General features: G+C 38.4%; 4 protein-coding genes across 5 annotated transcripts; 1 reads left to right on the forward strand and 3 right to left on the reverse strand.

The window, feature by feature from the left end:
• Positions 1–660: 660 nt before the first annotated feature.
• Positions 661–2,617, forward strand: LOC141622133 (uncharacterized). Of its 2 annotated transcripts, none has more exons than XM_074438192.1 (2): positions 661–1,760; positions 2,171–2,617. In XM_074438192.1, the coding sequence occupies exon 1, from the start codon at positions 752–754 to the stop codon at positions 1,739–1,741; it is 990 nt and encodes a 329-aa protein (XP_074294293.1). In that variant the 5' UTR covers positions 661–751; the 3' UTR covers positions 1,742–1,760; positions 2,171–2,617. The 2 variants fall into 2 exon arrangements, with proteins under 2 accessions (XP_074294293.1, XP_074294294.1); XM_074438193.1 differs by lacking the exon at positions 2,171–2,617 and adding an exon at positions 2,040–2,128.
• A 215-nt stretch (positions 2,618–2,832) lies between these two features.
• On the reverse strand, positions 2,833–4,612 carry LOC141622136 (cytochrome P450 89A2-like). Its single transcript, XM_074438196.1, has one exon. The coding sequence runs from the start codon at positions 4,610–4,612 to the stop codon at positions 3,050–3,052; it is 1,563 nt and encodes a 520-aa protein (XP_074294297.1). The 3' UTR covers positions 2,833–3,049.
• Positions 4,613–5,269: 657 nt separating this feature from the next.
• LOC141622037 (protein GAMETE EXPRESSED 1-like) lies at positions 5,270–7,753 on the reverse strand. Its single transcript, XM_074438113.1, has 6 exons — positions 7,246–7,753; positions 6,404–6,991; positions 6,170–6,296; positions 5,859–6,045; positions 5,623–5,770; positions 5,270–5,537 (listed from the first exon to the last, which is right to left on the reverse strand). The coding sequence occupies exons 1-6, from the start codon at positions 7,737–7,739 to the stop codon at positions 5,270–5,272; spliced, it is 1,812 nt and encodes a 603-aa protein (XP_074294214.1). The 5' UTR covers positions 7,740–7,753.
• Positions 7,754–12,691: 4,938 nt separating this feature from the next.
• On the reverse strand, positions 12,692–16,569 carry LOC141622137 (serine/threonine-protein kinase BRI1-like 2). Its single transcript, XM_074438197.1, has one exon. The coding sequence runs from the start codon at positions 16,251–16,253 to the stop codon at positions 12,930–12,932; it is 3,324 nt and encodes a 1,107-aa protein (XP_074294298.1). The 5' UTR covers positions 16,254–16,569; the 3' UTR covers positions 12,692–12,929.
• Positions 16,570–18,553: the final 1,984 nt, after the last annotated feature.

An 18,553-nucleotide genomic window follows, 5' to 3' on the forward strand; every position in this document is an offset into this window, starting at 1 on the left:
GTGAATAGGGGTGATTCGTGAAAAGGGGTGATTCAGTACACTCATGCTCGGCTTGTGCTCGTAAAGAAAAGCTTGAGCTCGAGCCCTTGAAAAAATTGTGCTCGTTATCAGCTTGCGAGTACTCGCAAGCTCGAGTCAAAGTCGAGCTCAAATCGAGCCTATAAATAATTATTGTATTTTTGACGTTTTTCTTTCGATATTTTCACCAAGTCTCAAAAGTTATATATACAAATATTTGGAAAATAAATGAGACGATTTATAAGTGTGATATAAATGACAAAATATTTTTATAAAATATGAGCAAGGTATTATCTAATTACACAACTTCGTGCTGCTCGCGAGCTAAGCATTAACTCGGCTTCACTCGTTAAGCTCTCGAGACAAGCCCGAGCCCAAGCTGAGCTCATACGAGCCGAGCTTTGATCGAGCCAATGTCAAATTGCTTGCGAGCTGTCTCGTCTCATTATCACCCCTACTTGTGAATTTACCAGAACTTAGGAGACAATAATTTAAAATAATAAAACAACTGTTCACTTTAAAGTAACTTAATCTATTTCAATAATTAATTAATTACGTGGGTTATCACGGATCACAAAACTGGTTTAAAATAAGAACGCACCTCCAAAACTGTCAAAACTCGTTTTACCCACGGCTAGACCGACTTAACTAAACCGCATCAATTAACACCATAACTCCAACCGCCTTCTTCCTTTCCCAAATTAATTCCCTTTTCAATTCCCCAAACCCTAAAATGGATTCCCCCAAATCAATTCAATCACCGCTCCAAATCTTCCTCCGATCACCCTTCCTCCATCCCCAATCCCAAATCCAAACCCTAACCCTAAATCAAACAATCTCCGATCTCAAATCCACCATATTCCCCAATTCCCTTCAAAACGACACCGTCTTCTTTTCCCTCAACGGCAAAACCCTACCCGATTCCGCCACCGTCCAAACCCTAAATCTCCGCCCATGGTCAACCCTCACCGCCCACGTCAAAGCCGCTGGAGGAGGCGGCGATGGCGGAGCAACCGGCGCCGAATCTCGCGACTGTTACCTCAATATGTACGCCGAGAAGAAGCCCGAAAAGGGAGACCCCAATGAGAAGCGCGTGTCGAAGTGGACCACCTGTGCGTTAAGCTACGAGCCGTTGAAACCGCCTTGTGTCGTCGATCGATTAGGTAACGTGTTTAACAAGGAAGCTCTGGTAAAGGCTCTACTAGGGAAGAATTTACCTGAGGGATTTCGGCATATTAAGGGGCTTAAGGATATGATCACGATTCATTTATCCGTTGAGGAAAGCGATTCGGGTTCGCCTAGGTTTCAGTGTCCGATTACAGGGTTGGAGTTTAATGGAAAGTATAAGTTTGTTGTGTTGACGAAATGTGGACATGTGCTTAGTGTTAAGGCGCTAAAGGAGATTAAAACGACGTCGTGTTTAGTTTGTCATTCGGAGTTTAATGATTGTTATCCTGATAAGATTGTTATTAATGGTTCCGACGAGGAGGTGGCGGCGATGAGGGAGATTGTTGAGGAGGAGCAACGGAGTAAGGCGAAACCGACAAAGAAAAAGAAGAAAGATGGCGAAATTAATGGGAATGCGAGTAAGAGATTTAAAGCTGTTGATAATGCACCTGCTCATGCTAATAAGGAAGTTTATGCTTCGATTTTTACTTCGTCTAGGAAGTCGGAATTTAAGGAGACTTACTCTTGTAGATCTCTTCCTTTAGGCCGCAATTGATTGCATTGCATTGGTTGCTGTGAGTTTCGATATTTGTTTTCGATTATTTAAACTGTTGTTATCTTTGTGAAACTGTGTACTATAGTAATTCTTAACTTTGCCATACTGTTTTCTTGTTTCGCTTATACATTGTGTTGATCAATTGAATTTCCGCTTTTACCCGTTGCTTATATTGTTTTGATGATAATAGTGTGATCATTGGCATGCTAGAGGTGTGTTATTCGAGTTTGTTTGTTATGCTATCGATAATAAGTCAGCATCAGTTAAGCATACTGTAATTACTAATTTACCATTGTAGTATTATGTTCATTGCACAAACAGAATCATTATAGAAAGATGCATGACTTTTAATTTCTTGGAAAAGCTTTGCCTTGATATGGGGATACATAACCATTGTAGTATTATGTTCATTGCCATAATCCTTTGCAGAAATGTCGAGATGGTTTTAGTTCCTGCGTCTAGGAACTCAGAATTCAGAACAAGCTGCCACTATCTCTTCATTATTTAGCTTCCTCTCTCTATTACTTCCATCCAAGAGGAATCAACACTTCGTGCTGTTTCATCTTCAAGTTGTAGAGTTCAGTCCGACGACTACGGAGTAGTCATAGCAGGCCACCGATCGAGGATCTGGAAGTGTTTTAATGATGCCAATCTGCTCAACTGCGCTGATTTCTCTTATTTTTGACTATCTACCATATCTCCCAAAACAAATCCCAATGAGCAAGCTAAACATAGGAAACCGAAAATGGCCTCTCACTTTTAACGGCTGGAGTATTTGATGCTGAACTAGCCTTGAAGCTGCCGAGAAGGATGTTATGAGCCCATTTGCGAGCATGGCTAAACTCCTTGGCCCTTTGGAAAGATTCAGGACTTCTGACATCAGCCATACTTGTCTAAGCTGATGTTATGTTGGTTGCTGGCGAGGATCTTTCTGCAGGGAGAGGCTTAGGCCTGTCTGCAAATCAATTAGGGCCTTATAAGCCATGGAATAACTGGATATGATGAGTAAATGAAGACTGAAGTATGGCTGATGTCAGAAGTCCTGAATCTTTCCAAAGGGCGAGTACACGAGTAAATGAAGACTGAAGTCTGAAACTCTATTTTAGTGCTCTAATAATTCATTGCCTACAAAAATTAGTTTGGTTTTTATGTCTAATTGAGGGACGGAGTCATGATTCATACTCTAAAATTTACCATCTTTCAGTGATAAAATGCAACGACTTAATAGGCACGAATAAAAATTATATCGAATTCAATTTCCCTTGTTTGGTTAACAAATACGGAGTTACATGTTTTTGATGAGTGAACTCAAGAATACGATTGTATAACAATGGCGGTTTTCTTACGGGTTTCTTGCTTGAATATTCTAGGAGAAATGTGGGCATGAAGTGGATTCTTCATTACAATAGTAAACTCTTGTTTCTCAGAGAAATCCACTTCTTTTCCCTCTGCAACTCTCCATTCAAATTTCCAAACCAAATTAGCCACAAAGTATTCCAAGTGATGTAGAGCAAATCCGAGTCCTGGACATATCCTTCTCCCTATCCCGAAAGGCATCATCTTTATTTTCCGACTTCCTGTTATATCAAACCTGTCTTCAACATCACTCCCTTGGTTCGACACAAATCTCTCTGGTTTGAATTCCATTGGATCATCCCACTCTTTCGGATCCCAACCCATTTCCGCAACAGTAAAGTTTACAGTTGCATTCCTCGGTATTGTATACCCGCCTAACTCGACCTCTTGGGTCACCGCATGAGGTATCACAAAGTGAAAAGGAGGGTGTCGTCTTAACCCCTCTAATACAACCGCCTTAAGATAAGGCATTTTTGATAGTTCATCCTCTCGAATTTCTTCTACTTCTTTTCCAACGACTCCTTTAATTTCCTCGAAAAGCTTAGCCTGAATGTTCGGGTACTTGACCAGGTTCGCCATAATCCACTGCAGAGCGGTTGAGGTGGTGTCATATCCCGCGGCTAAGAATTCAGAACACGCCGTGACCATTTCTTCTTCAGTTAGCAGCCTCTTTACATGATCGTCATCTCCGAATATCTCCAAGTCTAACAAAGTATCCACATAGCAAGTAATTTTCTCCTTCTGATGCAACCCTTTTCGAGCTTGAATGTATGGAATTATCACTTTGTCCTGTTTTTTCCTCCAGGTGAGCATTTCATTCCAACGGCTGCGAAGAAAAATTCGGGTCAACCAAGGCCTTGAATTGAGCACTTGGAAGCGATTGAAAGACGACAATGGTTGGTGAATAACTTCTTCGATCTCTCTAATACAAGACTCCTCTAGTTTCTCACCAAAACACATGAAAACAAGCAAACTAAATGTAGCAAACCGAAAATGGTCTATCACCTTGACACCATTGCCATCATTTTTCAGGTGGTTAACGAGGATTTCAAGAACGCATTTGCGAGCATCAGAAAAGTCCTTAGACTTGGAAGGATGAAGAATGTTTGAAGTCAAATTTCGACGAAGGAGACGCCATGTCGGCCCATAACCAGCAGAGTTGATCTCATACTCATTGCTTCTCAATAGAGGTCCTATAAGGGGTGCCTTGGGCCGATCAGCAAAGATGGCCCCGTTCTGTATCAACGCTTGGTGAGCTAGCGTTCGATCAGAGATGAAGATTTGGGGTAGTGATCCCGAGTACAACGTGGTTATTGGGCCGAACTTTGAGCCAAAATCTCGGAGGAGTTGTTCTCTTTCAGTGGATGATTTTCGGAACCAGAGTATGGTGCTGAGTATCGGAATGCCTCGTGGGCCCGGAGGCAGGTTTCGGTGTGATTTAGAAGGGAAAGAGAAGAATGCATTGAGCAAGGTTGCAATGAATGCTGCTATTATTATTAGAAGCCATATCTCCATGGTTGAAGCCTTGGATCAGAGTTTTTGTATTTTCGCTTGTCTGTCAGATAGAACTATACATTTAATCAGCAGTGAATATTTATTTAATGTTTATATGGAAATTAATCATCAAGATTTACTAGTATTAATGTAGGAGTATATCTTAACATTTATGGTCTTACTGAAATGGTTGACCTTTCATATGGTTATGTAAGAGGATGGTACCGAGACTTAGCCACGCATGGGCAACAGCCCAAGGGCGACATATTCAAAGGCACAACTGCCCTCATTGGGAGATTTTCTGAGACCGGTTTGTTGTTATTTTGTGGTTTATCGAACAAGGACCGTCTATTCAAATGATTATAGTGGAGCGTGCTGGTATCGATTTTGACCCATATTTGATCACGATATAAGGTAATTGATCCTTACTAATTCTAAATGGATTTCAAAGACAGAATCTTAATTTGTTGTCAAGCAAGCAAATTATATATTGATCTTAACAATTTCCAAGACCCATCTCTTTTAATAAGCTAAAAATCGCGCTAATCTAGAAATATATGAAAACATTACTTAATAAAGTTAATACAAAATGAAAAATTCATATACAGTGATCAGCTTATCATATATATAATATAATACCATAACCATACTAATTATATCAACAAATCAAGTTTCCTGCTAATATTGGCGATGCCTGAGATTATATTTTCTCGAAACACTTGTGACGATGGAGTTTTCAGACCGTCGATCATTGTCAGCTGGAAGAAGGTATTCAGGGTCTTCATTGATGCTCATATCTTCTGGTAACTCAATGTCCATCCATGAAGGCCAATCTACTTCACTGTCTATGCTCTCTTCGTCGGAACAGTACTCTTTTTTCCTTTGCATACTATTCACCTTATCAATCAAACTTCCTAGCATTTTATGGTTTAGTGCTTCATAATCCCTGCAACACATCAACAAATTTACGTAAGATATCAAATCGTGTTGTCGGTGCAAGTCTACTATAAAAATGCAATTTTTCTGCATACCTGTATGTAATAAAAGAGTATAACAGTTGAAGAACAGCATAAGTACAAAGAAGCGACTTGACTATCGATCTGACCCGAGTTTTCTGTTCAACTTCAGTACTTGTGAAATGCAGAATCCCACACTCTATCGCAAATGCAATGCACAAACCTGCAGACATTAAGAACCTAACTGTTAAATCAAAATATTCATCAGAAAATCTGAATAAGGTTGGATATGACGGCGTAAATAATCATACCTATATAAAGCCTGCATCTTACTGAGTAGGTCTGTTTTGTGCTTGTAAACATGAACATAACAAAGATTAGGAGGGAGTAAACGACGAAAGCTTTGATAAGCCTTGACTCCAGTAACATGGCATTGTGTAATGCAAACAGTTTATCTATTGCAGTGAACATGCTTGCTTGTTTCGACTCAAAAGCTTCCTGCAAAAAATGTAACATAAAAATCAAAATGACTCGCTAAACGTGTATGTAATTCCATGGACAGGCCTTTTAAGGCGGTAATTTTAGCATGGGTGCCGTTTTAATCAGATAATTAATTACTAACCTGAGCTTCCAACATTGATTTTGAATTACTAGCCAACTGATCATGAGCCTGTATGAGCTGTTCTTGTTGCTCTCTGAGCTCTTGATGTTTCTCGTGCGCAAATCCTACTATCTGCTGAAGCGTAACCCTAACAGTATAGTGAAAAAAAAAATCAGCAATACCAAGATGCACAACACAGCCTAATAACCGTCATACAGGAACTGTAATTGGAACGGGCTTCAGACTGAAAATTACCTGCTCTCCTGAAGGGCTTCAGACTGAAAACTAGTGAGAGATTGAAGACCCTCGAGTGCCTGCGATTGGCTTGCAAGAAGTTCTTGTTGGTTCTCTACTGTAACCCCGGTCATTCCTGCAATTTCATCAGCTTTGCCTTGAAGATTATGCATCTTTGAAGCTAACGCCTCGCCGTATTTATTAACCTCTTTCTGTACATCAGCTGCCTTTAACTGCAACACCATTATGTTTTCCCTCAAGTTATAATACGATTCTTCGACTTTTACCAAGTTTTCCTCCATTTTCACCCTCAATAACCCCTGCCCTTCTACCAACTCAACCTGAGAAGTTGCAATACCATGGGCTTGCTCTTTAAGCTCCTTGGATTGGTCCAAAACAACGCCGATGTCCCCTACCACATTCTTCAAATCTTCCCCCAGTTTTCGGGTTTGTGCATCGACTGATGTTATTGATTCTTGTATTTGGTTAGAATTATGAAGGAGATTATCAGATTTTTCTTCTATGGATTCTAATTTTTCTTCTGTTGACAATGCTGAGTCTTTTAAATCGTTCACCAAATTTTCAACTTGAAGCTTGAAAGCCTTTGATCTGCAGAAAACAACCCATATTAATACACAGTATTGCATTTAACAACAGAAGCGAAAATGTAACGCGTCTGCAGAAAACAATATTACAAAGGCCCTATTCTTTTGGACTGAAACGGATCTGATCTGAACTGAACTGAACTTATAGGATCTGAACTGAATTGAACTTATAGGATCTGAACTGAACTTAAAATTAAGTGACTTTAAGTCCAAAAGAACAGGGCCAAAGTCAGTTGCAAAATATAGAGATGCACTTACTGTAACTGATGACAGATAGAATTGGTACTGAGGTAGAATTCCAAGTAAGTCCGATGTTCATGATCTTTTAATTTCCGCAGACAATCGACCATTTTACTATTCGAATCACATTTAGGAAAAGAATCCCTTCCTGAGTCCCTTTGAAAACAGTCACTCAGAAGCCAAGCAAGTCTACTTCTCTTTTCCTCTGCAGCAAAAATCTCCGAGCATGACGAAAATAAATTCTGATACGCGTTAAACCAGCATGGATTCGATCCTCCCAACTTCCTCCTCGCGTTTTCAATCAACTCGACAGCTTTTGGATCATTCATGCCTTCTACTGAAAACTCGGCAACCAACCCATTGGAACTCCATTCCTTGTTATTAGACCGTTGGTCACCAGAAGGCGGTGGGGTGGATTGTGTCGAGGAAGAGAACCAACCACTCCATGATCGGACGTCTGATGGAAATGCTAGAAATGTGAGTACAAACAGAACAAAGACGCGATTTCCCATGTTTGAATTCGTGGCGCAAGTTCTAAATTTCTGATCTGTTAAATGAACCTGCATTCGCAAAAAAGGCGAAAATGTAATCGTAAGTTGCCATTCAAATGCTACAATGCTAAATAAATGAAGATACATTCTTACCATGGAAATGTATGATAATCTGTTCACTTAATTATTAATTAGATTAATGTTCAGATTAAAGTCCTGAAGATTTTCGGTATTGATACCGGTGCATTGTACTAAGTACAAATTAATTAAGGTACAAGAAATATTAAATGATTCATGCCATATAAATTCTTATGAAAAATTGTTGATAATTTTTTCCAAAATTCAGAAAATAAAGACTTATCGAGTCATCAAACACAATAATAGAGTACGAAAAATTATAGTATACTCGATTATACACTCATGTGTTCTAATCCACATACGAGAATAAAAAAAATTATGAATCATCCCAAATTCTTATACTATGTTGGTGTACTATAAAATCAAATCAAATAATTGTCGACATGATGAAACCTAAATTAAACGAGTAAAAATCAAACATTCATAAATATTTGAATTGGTTTGACAGAAATTAAACCGTTCTACATTATACTCGTACATGTTAGTAGTATGTTACTCAATACAGTACCTTATGGAATGTACCGTGGTTGAACGACAGAGAAGACGAGAAATAATAAAGGTTGCAAAAATAAATAGTAAAAAAAAAAATTGTAAAAGTGTTGGGAAATTTGCCGGGATTTTTCAATAGGCGCGAAGGAGATACGAGGAGACATGAAGGTCGTTACTTATACGATGAATAAAATGCATCGTTTGCTTGCACCCCAAGTTCATACTTTTGTTTTTCTGTTTTAAAATTTTATTTTTTAAATTTTAATAATTGTTATATTGCTACGTACTTTTTGACCAACTTTGTGATAATTTTATTAAAAAAAAAAAAAAGTATAACATGCGTACTATATACGTTAATTCCAATGATTTTAAGGAAAGTTACTATTAAACTTTTGTATGCTTTTTCTAATTAAATAATTAAATAAATTAATCATATGTATTATTTCTCCTTAAATATAAATTTTACCAAAAGTGCAATCAAATAAGATTATTAGTACTTCAAATTGTTTTATAAGATTATAAGATGAAAATATATAATAACTAGTTTGACACTCGTGCATTGCAACAAGATAAGAGACCTCAACAATCTCCCCCCTTTCACATGTGAACTCAACAATCTCCCCCTTTTACATGTGTGCGCTGAAACTCCCTCTCACTTGGCGCTACTCCGCACCCGACACAACCCCGTGTCGGTTCGACCATGCGACTCCGCATCTCCGGTCAACCAAGGGAGAGATTCAACGGTGGTCCTACTTCGCAACCACGACGCTACTCTGCGCCATCTCGAGCATCGTCACCACATCGCACCTTGCGATCCCAAGCCGAACCATTGACTCTGATACCACTTGTTGAGTCCTCCGCGACGGGCTTTATAGAATTAGGTGGATGAGACCGGCCTACAAACAAGTGAGGTTCCATCCTAAAACCAATTTGTGATAGAGAGAGTATCCTACTTACTTATAAGCTAATCCCTTCAATATTATTCTACTGATGTGGGACTGTCCCTAACACACATATGAAAGAGACCTCAACACTAAGGTCAGATAAACAGTCACACAAATTTTAAGAAGCAACAGAGGACATTTGAGGGTGTTGGTACACGATAAACGAGTCTCGGACAAAAATCGGGTACTCCTTAAAAATAGATGAATACTTCTTATTTTTGGCTGAAATCGAATATGGTAACTGATGAATCGACCACAGACACGTGGTATAAAAATTGGGAGAAAAATAAACATGATCCGGTATGACCTCCCGAACGGCTCAAATCTAAGTGTATAATACACGGTTTTTAGGATTTTAGGGTCCCGGAACAAAAATGTACTAAATTATACGGACGGTTTCTAGGGTCAGATAAAACAGCCACACAAATTTTGAGAAGCAACAGAATAAATTTGGGGTGCCGGTACGCGATAAACGAGTCTCGGACGAAAATCGAGTACTCCTTAAAAATAGATGTATACTTCTGATTTAGGGGTCAAAATCGAATACGTTAATCATGAAGCGACCACAGACACGTGGTAGAAAAACTCGTAGGAAAAGAAACATGACTCGGTACGACCCCTCATAGCGATAAACAAGTCTCGAACAAAATCGGGTACTCTTTATAAATAGATGAATACTTCTTATTTTTGGCTGAAATCGAATACGACAATTGATTAAGCGACCAGAGACACGTGGTATAAAAATTGGGAGAAAAAGAAACATGACCCGGTCCGACCTCTTAAATGGCTCAAATTTAAGTGTATAATACACGGTTTTCAGTATTTCAGAGTCCCGGAAAAAAAAAATGTTCTTAAATTATACGGACGGTTTCTAGGGTCAGATAAAACAACCACGCAAATTTGAGAAGCAAAAGAGGACATTTGACTATTTGAGGTTGCGTGTACACGATAAACGAGCCTCAGACGGAAATCGGGTGCTCCTTAAAAATAGACGAATACTTGTTATTTAGGGCTTAAAATCGAATACGGTAATTCATGAAGCGACCTAGGCACGTAGTATAAAAACCGGGATAAAAAGAAACGTGATCTGGTACGACTTTCCAAACGTCTCAAATTCAAGTGTATAATATACTGTTTTCGGTATTTAATGGTCCCGGTACAAAAATTGTGAAGCTTAATGTTGATCAAAATAAAAGTGACTTTGTTTTTAGATTGATACGTTTGACTGAATAATGGAGTAATTAAATCAAATAATGGTTAAAACTTAAATTTAATGACCAAAAATTGAAGTAACGCGATAAAGTAACCGGACCCAATAATGACCCGACTAGACACATCATTTGACCCGAAATGAACGATTCGACCCGACCCAATATGACCTGACCCAATAAAACCCAACTCAAATCCGGTCGACTGGCCCAATTACCACCTATAACGGAACCCTAAAAAATTTGGCCGCCTCCTTATAAATACTAATCCTAAAATAAGGCAGTCACCATCCAATTGATGAACAATCAAATCCCTTAAACCTTATGCCATTGTTTTCCTTTTGCTTCTTCATCGGATGTGTCATTTTGTTCTTCTGTTGCAGCGTTCCCTACAATATACTTTGGTGCTGGTTTTCTTTTTGATTTTTCCAAAAATCTGTATACAGTGGTTTAATTGATTTATCTAGATTTTTGGATAAATCAAAACGAAAACAAGATTCCATCGACTTGTTTGAGAACGCTGCAACAAAAGAGCAAAGTGATTGCATCCTTCAAAATCTGTTTATAAAGATGTCAAGTAAAAAGACATTTCTCATTTTTAAACCTTAGGATCACATTGTATAACTCCATATAACTTACCCGTTTATACATAAAATGAATCGGACGGACGATATGGTGTTATACAATGCGATCTTAAGTTTTAGAAAAAGATTATTTTTCTTTTGGTGCCCTAAGGTTTGGCCTAATTCCATTTAGTGTCCTAAGGTTTGCATAATTTTATTTAGTATCCTGAGTTTTGGATTACTTTTCACTTGTACGTAACATTCTTATTCAGTTACTCAGTTAAAGGTTCAAATGTTTTCTTTTATGTCATAGGTTATCGTAGTGCCTGACTGTTTGGTGAAATGTCTTGACGTGTGCGCAGATCTGATCAATTCAAAGCTATAAATGAAGGGCTGCATGTTCTGGAGTCGGTCAGCCATAACTTTGGCTTTTATCCGCTTACTTTTACTCAAAATGTAAAAGCAAAAATTAAAAATTAATTACTGCTGTAATCTTGGTGTAATTATTAGTAGCCTTTGAAAAGGCTACACAATTTGTTAATATTATCTATCAATCAATATCATTGAAATGATTTTTTGAAATCAATCTTTCACCACTCAAGGCTTGAATTTGACCCTCTTTAGCGTCTACGCCCCTTCTACGTCGATTGATTACTGCACTGTTTCTAATTCCTCTTGATTGCTTTCATCTAGCAATCAGTCTTATTGACTATCCGTCTAAAGCCACTAAATGGATAGTGGCCATTTCACAAAATGCAAGTGGGTTTTATCGGACAAACAACTTCACATCGTATAGGTTACACGATATATATAGCTAGTTGACCCTGTAATGTTCCATGTACCTGGTTTACAATAGGGCAGAGTACGGATCGGGTATTTGATCCAAAGTGCTAGTTCGGATCGGATATTCATATTAAAAATCCTGAAGTTAGATATCCAATATCCAAACCAAATGTTTCGGATATCCAATGTTCGGGTATTCAAAATAATCGGATCGGATGCGGATATCAATCGGATATCCATACTTTTGAATTTACTTTAAAATTAAGATTGAAACACGATTATATTCATAGTCTTACATGATTATTCTTATTCCAATGTTTTCGACATAAAATTTAAGTACCACCTAGATATTTCTCTAATATTCTAAACATTAATTAAATTGTTGTATCAAATAAAATTTTATTTTCTCGAAATTATACTAGAAAACTATAGTTTCGAATCGGATCGGATATCCAAATGTTTTAATTCTAATATCCATATCCAAACCAAAACCAAAGAATTCGGATTAGATATCCAAACCAAACTTAACTTTCGGATCGGAAATCCAAACATTCGGATCGGATTCAGATCGGATAATCGGATTTTTTGCTCTGCCCTAGTTTACAAGGCTGAATTTGACCTTGTTAGGTTTCAAACCGAGGTTATAAGCGCCCCACCATACTAATATCCTTGAACCGTTACATGTAGTCATGTACGTTCTCCTGGTTTTCGAATTGCTGCACAATTAAGCTTAGGGATGAATAACTTCAGATCTCTTGCTAAGAAGCAGCTATAGGCTACACTGCTACAGAGATAAGTCATTAGTTATACATATACTCCTGCAAATTGCAGCATCATAGATTCATAGGTTATTTTTACCGGGTTATTTACATTGTTAGATGATGCAAATCAGCAGCTCTTATTTTACATGCTGATGTGCTCTTAGAACCCGAAAATCGGACATCAATTCCAAATAATCAGACAGACACAACTAATCTTAGAAAAATCAAAATTGAAGCTTGTATTCACAAAAATAAATTCTTCACAAAGAAGAATTCTTTTATAACTGTCGATCAATAATCTTATGAATGCATTAAACGCGATTTGTTAGCCACTGTGACTAGAGCTAGACGACCCTGGCAGCAAGTCCCTTAACATGGCAACAGTCTGCAACATATTAGGCCTCTTTGAAGGGAAATCATCAACACATTGCAATGTTACATCAAGGTATCTAACCATCTCTTTTACTTCGTCAGCTTCTCCTTCTTTTATTCCTTTTACAACCAAGAGCAACTCGGGATCGAGCACTTCCATTCCTTTCCCTTCTCTTACCTTCATCTTCACCCAACCAACCAAGTTGGTATCTCCAAAATCATCTTTGTCAGTTGGCCTCTTACCGGTCAAAAGCTCCAATAAGACGACCCCAAATGAGTAGACATCACCCTTTGCAGTGCACCTGAAGCTTTGATAGTACTCAGGTGGCACGTACCCTGGAGTACCAGCCAATGAGCTCACGCTCAAATGAGTATCGAGGGCACTTATAAGCCTAGCCATGCCAAAATCAGACACTCGAGCATCCATTTCACTGTCAAGCAAGACATTGCTAGACTTCATATCACGGTGTATGATATGTGGTATGCAATTATGGTGAAGGAAGCACAGTCCCTTAGCGGCACCTCTAGCAATTTTTTTCCTCTCTTCCCATGTTAGGATTCTCCTATCCTTTCCCTTTCCCTTGCTATGTAACATGTCTTCCAAACTACCGTACGCCATAAACTCATAAACCAGTAGCCTTTCCTCCCCAACCTTGCAATAACCAAGAAGTGGAACAAGGTTCTTATGTTTGATTTTTCCTAGTGTTTCCATCTCTGCCATAAACTCCCGGTCACCTTGGTAGCTTAGCCTTATTAGCTTCTTAATTGCAACGCTCGAGCCATCCTTTAGTGTAGCCTTGAAGACTTCACCGAACCCTCCACTCCCAATGAGGCTAGCTGCTGAAAACCCATTAGTAGCCTCAATGAGCTGAGAGAACTTGAGCTTCGTAAGCTGCCTTTGAAATGTTGCCACATTGATGCTTAATGGTTCCTTCTCTCTGTCAATCTTCCATGTAGTTGCACCATGACATGCTTGCAAGTTATGGAGCAACTTAGCCTCCTCGGCTTCCCTCCTCTTTGAACGAATAACAATAGCCCAGACAATCAAAATGCAAATGCTTGCTATTGAAATTAGAACCCCTAGTACAATGCTGTTAGTCCAAGGCGATCTTGATCTTCCTCTTTCTCTACCTGTATTGTCACCCAATGAGTTACTCCCCCTCGCTCCACCACCTGCATCCTTGCACTCAGGCAAGGGCACGCCACAAAGGCCGGGATTATTTTCGTATTGGGTAGCTGGAAGAGTACTGAGTTGCCCCCTTTGAGGTATTTGGCCAGTTAACTGATTATTAGACAAATCAATCTGCACCAAAAATGAGAGATTTGAAAATGAATCTGGAATTTGTCCCTGTAGCCTGTTATACGACGCATCAAAAACACCCAAATTCTTCAAATTCCCAAGCGTTGAAGGGATTTCTCCAGACAGTTGATTATGTGAAATCACGAGAACTTGCAACGCAACCATATCTCCAAACTCATCTGGTATTTTTCCATGGAATTGATTGTAAGAAAGATCAAGATACTCCAATGTTTGATACTGGGTGAACAAACTGAGGATGGGACCTGAGTACATGCGCGTAAAATCACAGTTTTTGAGTGATGGTATTTGGTTCAATCTCTCAGGTCGGATACCTGCAAACTCAAGCAACCCTCCTACTCCTTTACAACTATTGCCAACATTCCGAACAAAAATCAGGTAATTTCCAGATAAAATCCCAAATAACTTAGGATTACCTTGTTGCCTACCTAGCCGAGGCGGGACTTCACCAGTGAGATTATTGGTGTTCAAATCAAGCCAAACTAAGGTTCTGCAGTTACCCAGTTCTGTCGGTATTTCACCAGTAAAGCTGTTGTTTCCCAGCTGCAAAACAGCAAGCCTTTGCAACAGCCCAAACTCTTTTGGAATTTGTCCTGTTAGTTGGTTTGAAGTGAATGAAATCCACTCCAAGTTACTAACATTAAACAACTCCTTAGGAATCTCTCCTTGAAGACGGTTGTTGTTCAGTACAAGATCCTTCAGTTTGTTGCATTGCCCTATCTCTGGTGGGATTTCTCCTTCTAACCCATTATACCATGCAAAAAACTGCTCAAGATTCCCTAGCTTACCAATCTCCCCTGGTATAGATCCATTAAGATAATTCAGACTGAAATCAATTGTCCTCAAATTCGGGCAACTGAATAACTCAGGCGGAATCCTGCCTGAAATGACGTTATCAGGCAGCCGGACCTCCTCCAACGACGAAGCTCCAGAACAAAGGTCTAGCGGTAACACTCCTGACAAACTATTAGAGCTAAAGTCTATTACTCTGAGCTTCGTACATAGCCCTAAAGACCCTGGAAGCGGGCCTGAAATCGCGTTGTTGCTCATAGCTAGAACCTGCAATGACTCCAAACCCTGAAACATCTGTCCAGTGAGTACACCAGACAGATTATTGTGAGACAAATCCAGGGTCTGGACCCATTTACAGGACGACAGCGTCTCTGGAACCGGACCCGTCAAATTATTATATGCCAAATGGAGCTCTAGGAGAGTCCCACAGGCCTGTCCTACCTCACCCGGGATCCCCCCTATGAGGTAGTTATGAGACAGGTCTAGTATCTGAAGACTTGCTAGGCTACCCAAGTGTGCTGGCACTCGTCCACTAAACTGATTAATGGACAAGTTTAAAGTCTGCAGACTAGTACAGGAAGATATATTTGCACTTAAATCAATAAAGGGCAATGCCCCAGATATCAAATTCAACGACAAATCGAGAACTTGTAGCTTATTAGTATTTGATGAGCCTAAAAAATCCTTAGCTAATGATCCAGTCAAGTTATTACTTGAAAGATCAAGAAATTTAAGATTTGGCAACAAGTTGAGTAAGTTACTAGGAATGATTCCTAGAAGACCTGAAGAACTAAGTTTCAACTGCTCAAGAGAAGTTGGTAACTGAAGAAGTGAACTTGAATTAATATTCAAAGTATTTCCTGATAAATCCAATGACTGTAACATGTCTAATGAACTGAAAGGTTCAAAATTGACTCTTCCTACAAGTAAACTCCAACTGAGATCAATTTGAGCAACGCGACCTTCTGAAGAACAGTTTACACCTTGCCATGTACAAAGTGGTGTTTTCTTAGTAAGTTGCCAGCTTTCTAAGATACTTGTTGAGTCAGTGTCTATCATCTTCTTGAAGGCTAACAACGCTTTCGCATCGTCGGAAGAGGTTGCTAATGATAGTACAAATGTGATGCATAAAAGGGAGATTTTTAAGTGCAATGTGGTGGATTTCATGTTTGAAGAATATGGTTCTGTTTTTTTTTTTTCTTTAGAAGTTGTTCTTGTTGTTTGTTGGTTGAAAGAAGAGTGAAGGAGAAGATTAAGGAGGGAAAAGGGGGAATAATTATAATAATGATAATTAGAGGTTAAGTGTTGGCGTGATTATTTGAGGGACCTTGAGCGTGGAATAGAGGAGAGTATGATCACTGCTTAGTATGATGACAATTGTATATGATGTTATGCAAAGTAAAAGGTGGGGTTAATATTATATGCTTGCTATTTTGAAAATAAAGGAGAAACAAAAGGCTTTTCATAAAGTTAGGTTCTTTTCTATGCTACATTTTTTTCCTAGATTTATACTCCATTCTTTAGATAAAATTCAAAAAATTCATATATTTGTCGCATGAGTGTGAGCATGCTTTTTTTTACAGCATCGGGCTGAAGGATTTGAACTTGGCACTAGAGCTGATCAAAAACGGGCTTGGTCCGGACACGGGTCGAGTCCAACTGTAAACAATTGTCCAACGGGCCTTATTTTATAGCCCGAGCCCGCTAAGCGGGCCAATTTTCACTGTCCGTACCCGCCCACTTCAACAAAGCGGGCCGGCCCGCGGGTTTGACTAAAATCAAATACAAAAATTACTGTTTCTATTAAAACACGAGTTTGTTATCAGTACATCCCCATTAAAACTTAACAATTGTCTTTAAAAGTTTACCCCTTATTAAAGTATACTAATCTTCAAAATATAAGTTTACTAGATTTTGGAAAAAACACAAGTTTGACAATATTCTCCTACAAACATCAAAAGTTCATTTTTGCCTTGGTCTTTGTGCGGCATTGTTGACGGTTTACATACACTCTCGTGTAAATACTTGAAAGGTACTATCTTTATATGACAATCCCGTTAGCATGTCCATTCTTGACGAATGTTTATACGACAAGTGTAAATACCTACAATTTCCCACTTATACATAAGGCATAAGTATTTATTTGCGCTACCTAATTGGTTTTGAGTGTACAAATTGTTAATGAAATGATCAGAGAACGGCCGGCGGAGGATTGAGGGTTTGAGGATTTTTATGAGGTTACTTTTAATAGCGGGCTGTCCATGGGTAATTTTGTTTAGTCTAAGCCCGTCCATTTATTCTAGCAGGCCTAGTTTTCTTGTCCGTTACCCGTTTAATTTTTGCTTTTTCTTGTCCAAGCCCGCTATTTTAGCGGGCCGAACGGGCTGAGCCAAACGGGTCGGCCCGCACTTGATCAGCTCTACTTGGCACCTATCATCTTAACAACTAAGTTAATACCTATTCGGTGGTGTAACTATGCTTTATAATGAAGTGAATCAGGAAGAAGGACAAAGAAACAAAGAACGTAAAACTAGTTATTACGAGTACAATTTAAAGCCGCCGAGAAAATGCAAAATTCATAAATTCTTTGGGAAATTGAAGAGACAAAATGGAACCTAAGGAAAAAAAAAAAAAAAGAAATATCTTTTGAAGAATTGCCTTCACACTACTTGAAGAGCTTGATAAATAAAGTTAGGTATTTACCTTTTCTATAATTATTTGATTTGATTTCTTTATAATCATTGTTATTGTACTCAACATGATAAGTTAAGACTTTCTTTAACTCTAACACATCCATACTTGATAGTAAAAAACACATAGTACTATATATCAGACTGATTGATAGATACATAGTAAATTATTTCATAATAACAATAACAAGTGCCTACTATTAATAACATATAATATAAACTTATAATTTGTGCTTTTTAAGATAGTAATCGGTTGTCTTACACAAATATTAGTATGTATACGTTTAAAATCATGACGGCTTCTAATGCAACATCTAATTTGATCTAAAATAAGTTAAAAAAAAAAAAGGTGACTATGTTTTTTAAATGGCGAGCTAATGAAAAATCATGTTATATACTCCTTCTCATTTAACAGGCCCTTTATATTCTTTTGTAAGAAGTATTTTAATGAAACATAAATAATCTGTTAAATCGTCGGGAATGTATATAATAGAGGTGATCATTTTCGGGCTTTGGCCGGACATGGACGGACCTATAATTGAAAAAATTGTCCAGTGGGCCTAATTTTGTTGCCCGTGTCCATTATAGCGGGCCAAGTTTGATTGTCCAAGCCCGGCCATTTTAAATAGGTGGGCCGACCCGTGGGCTCAAAATTAAAACAAGAAATTTGTTGTCAACTTAAACAAAACTATCTACTACCAAGATTAAAGTAGGTTTATAAACTTTTTTTGGGCTCGACCTCTTTTCGCTTAACTTTTCATAAAAATAATAATTAGT

Source organism: Silene latifolia, chromosome X, assembly GCF_048544455.1.
Source record: "Silene latifolia isolate original U9 population chromosome X, ASM4854445v1, whole genome shotgun sequence".
Classification (NCBI taxonomy): Eukaryota; Viridiplantae; Streptophyta; class Magnoliopsida; order Caryophyllales; family Caryophyllaceae; genus Silene; species Silene latifolia.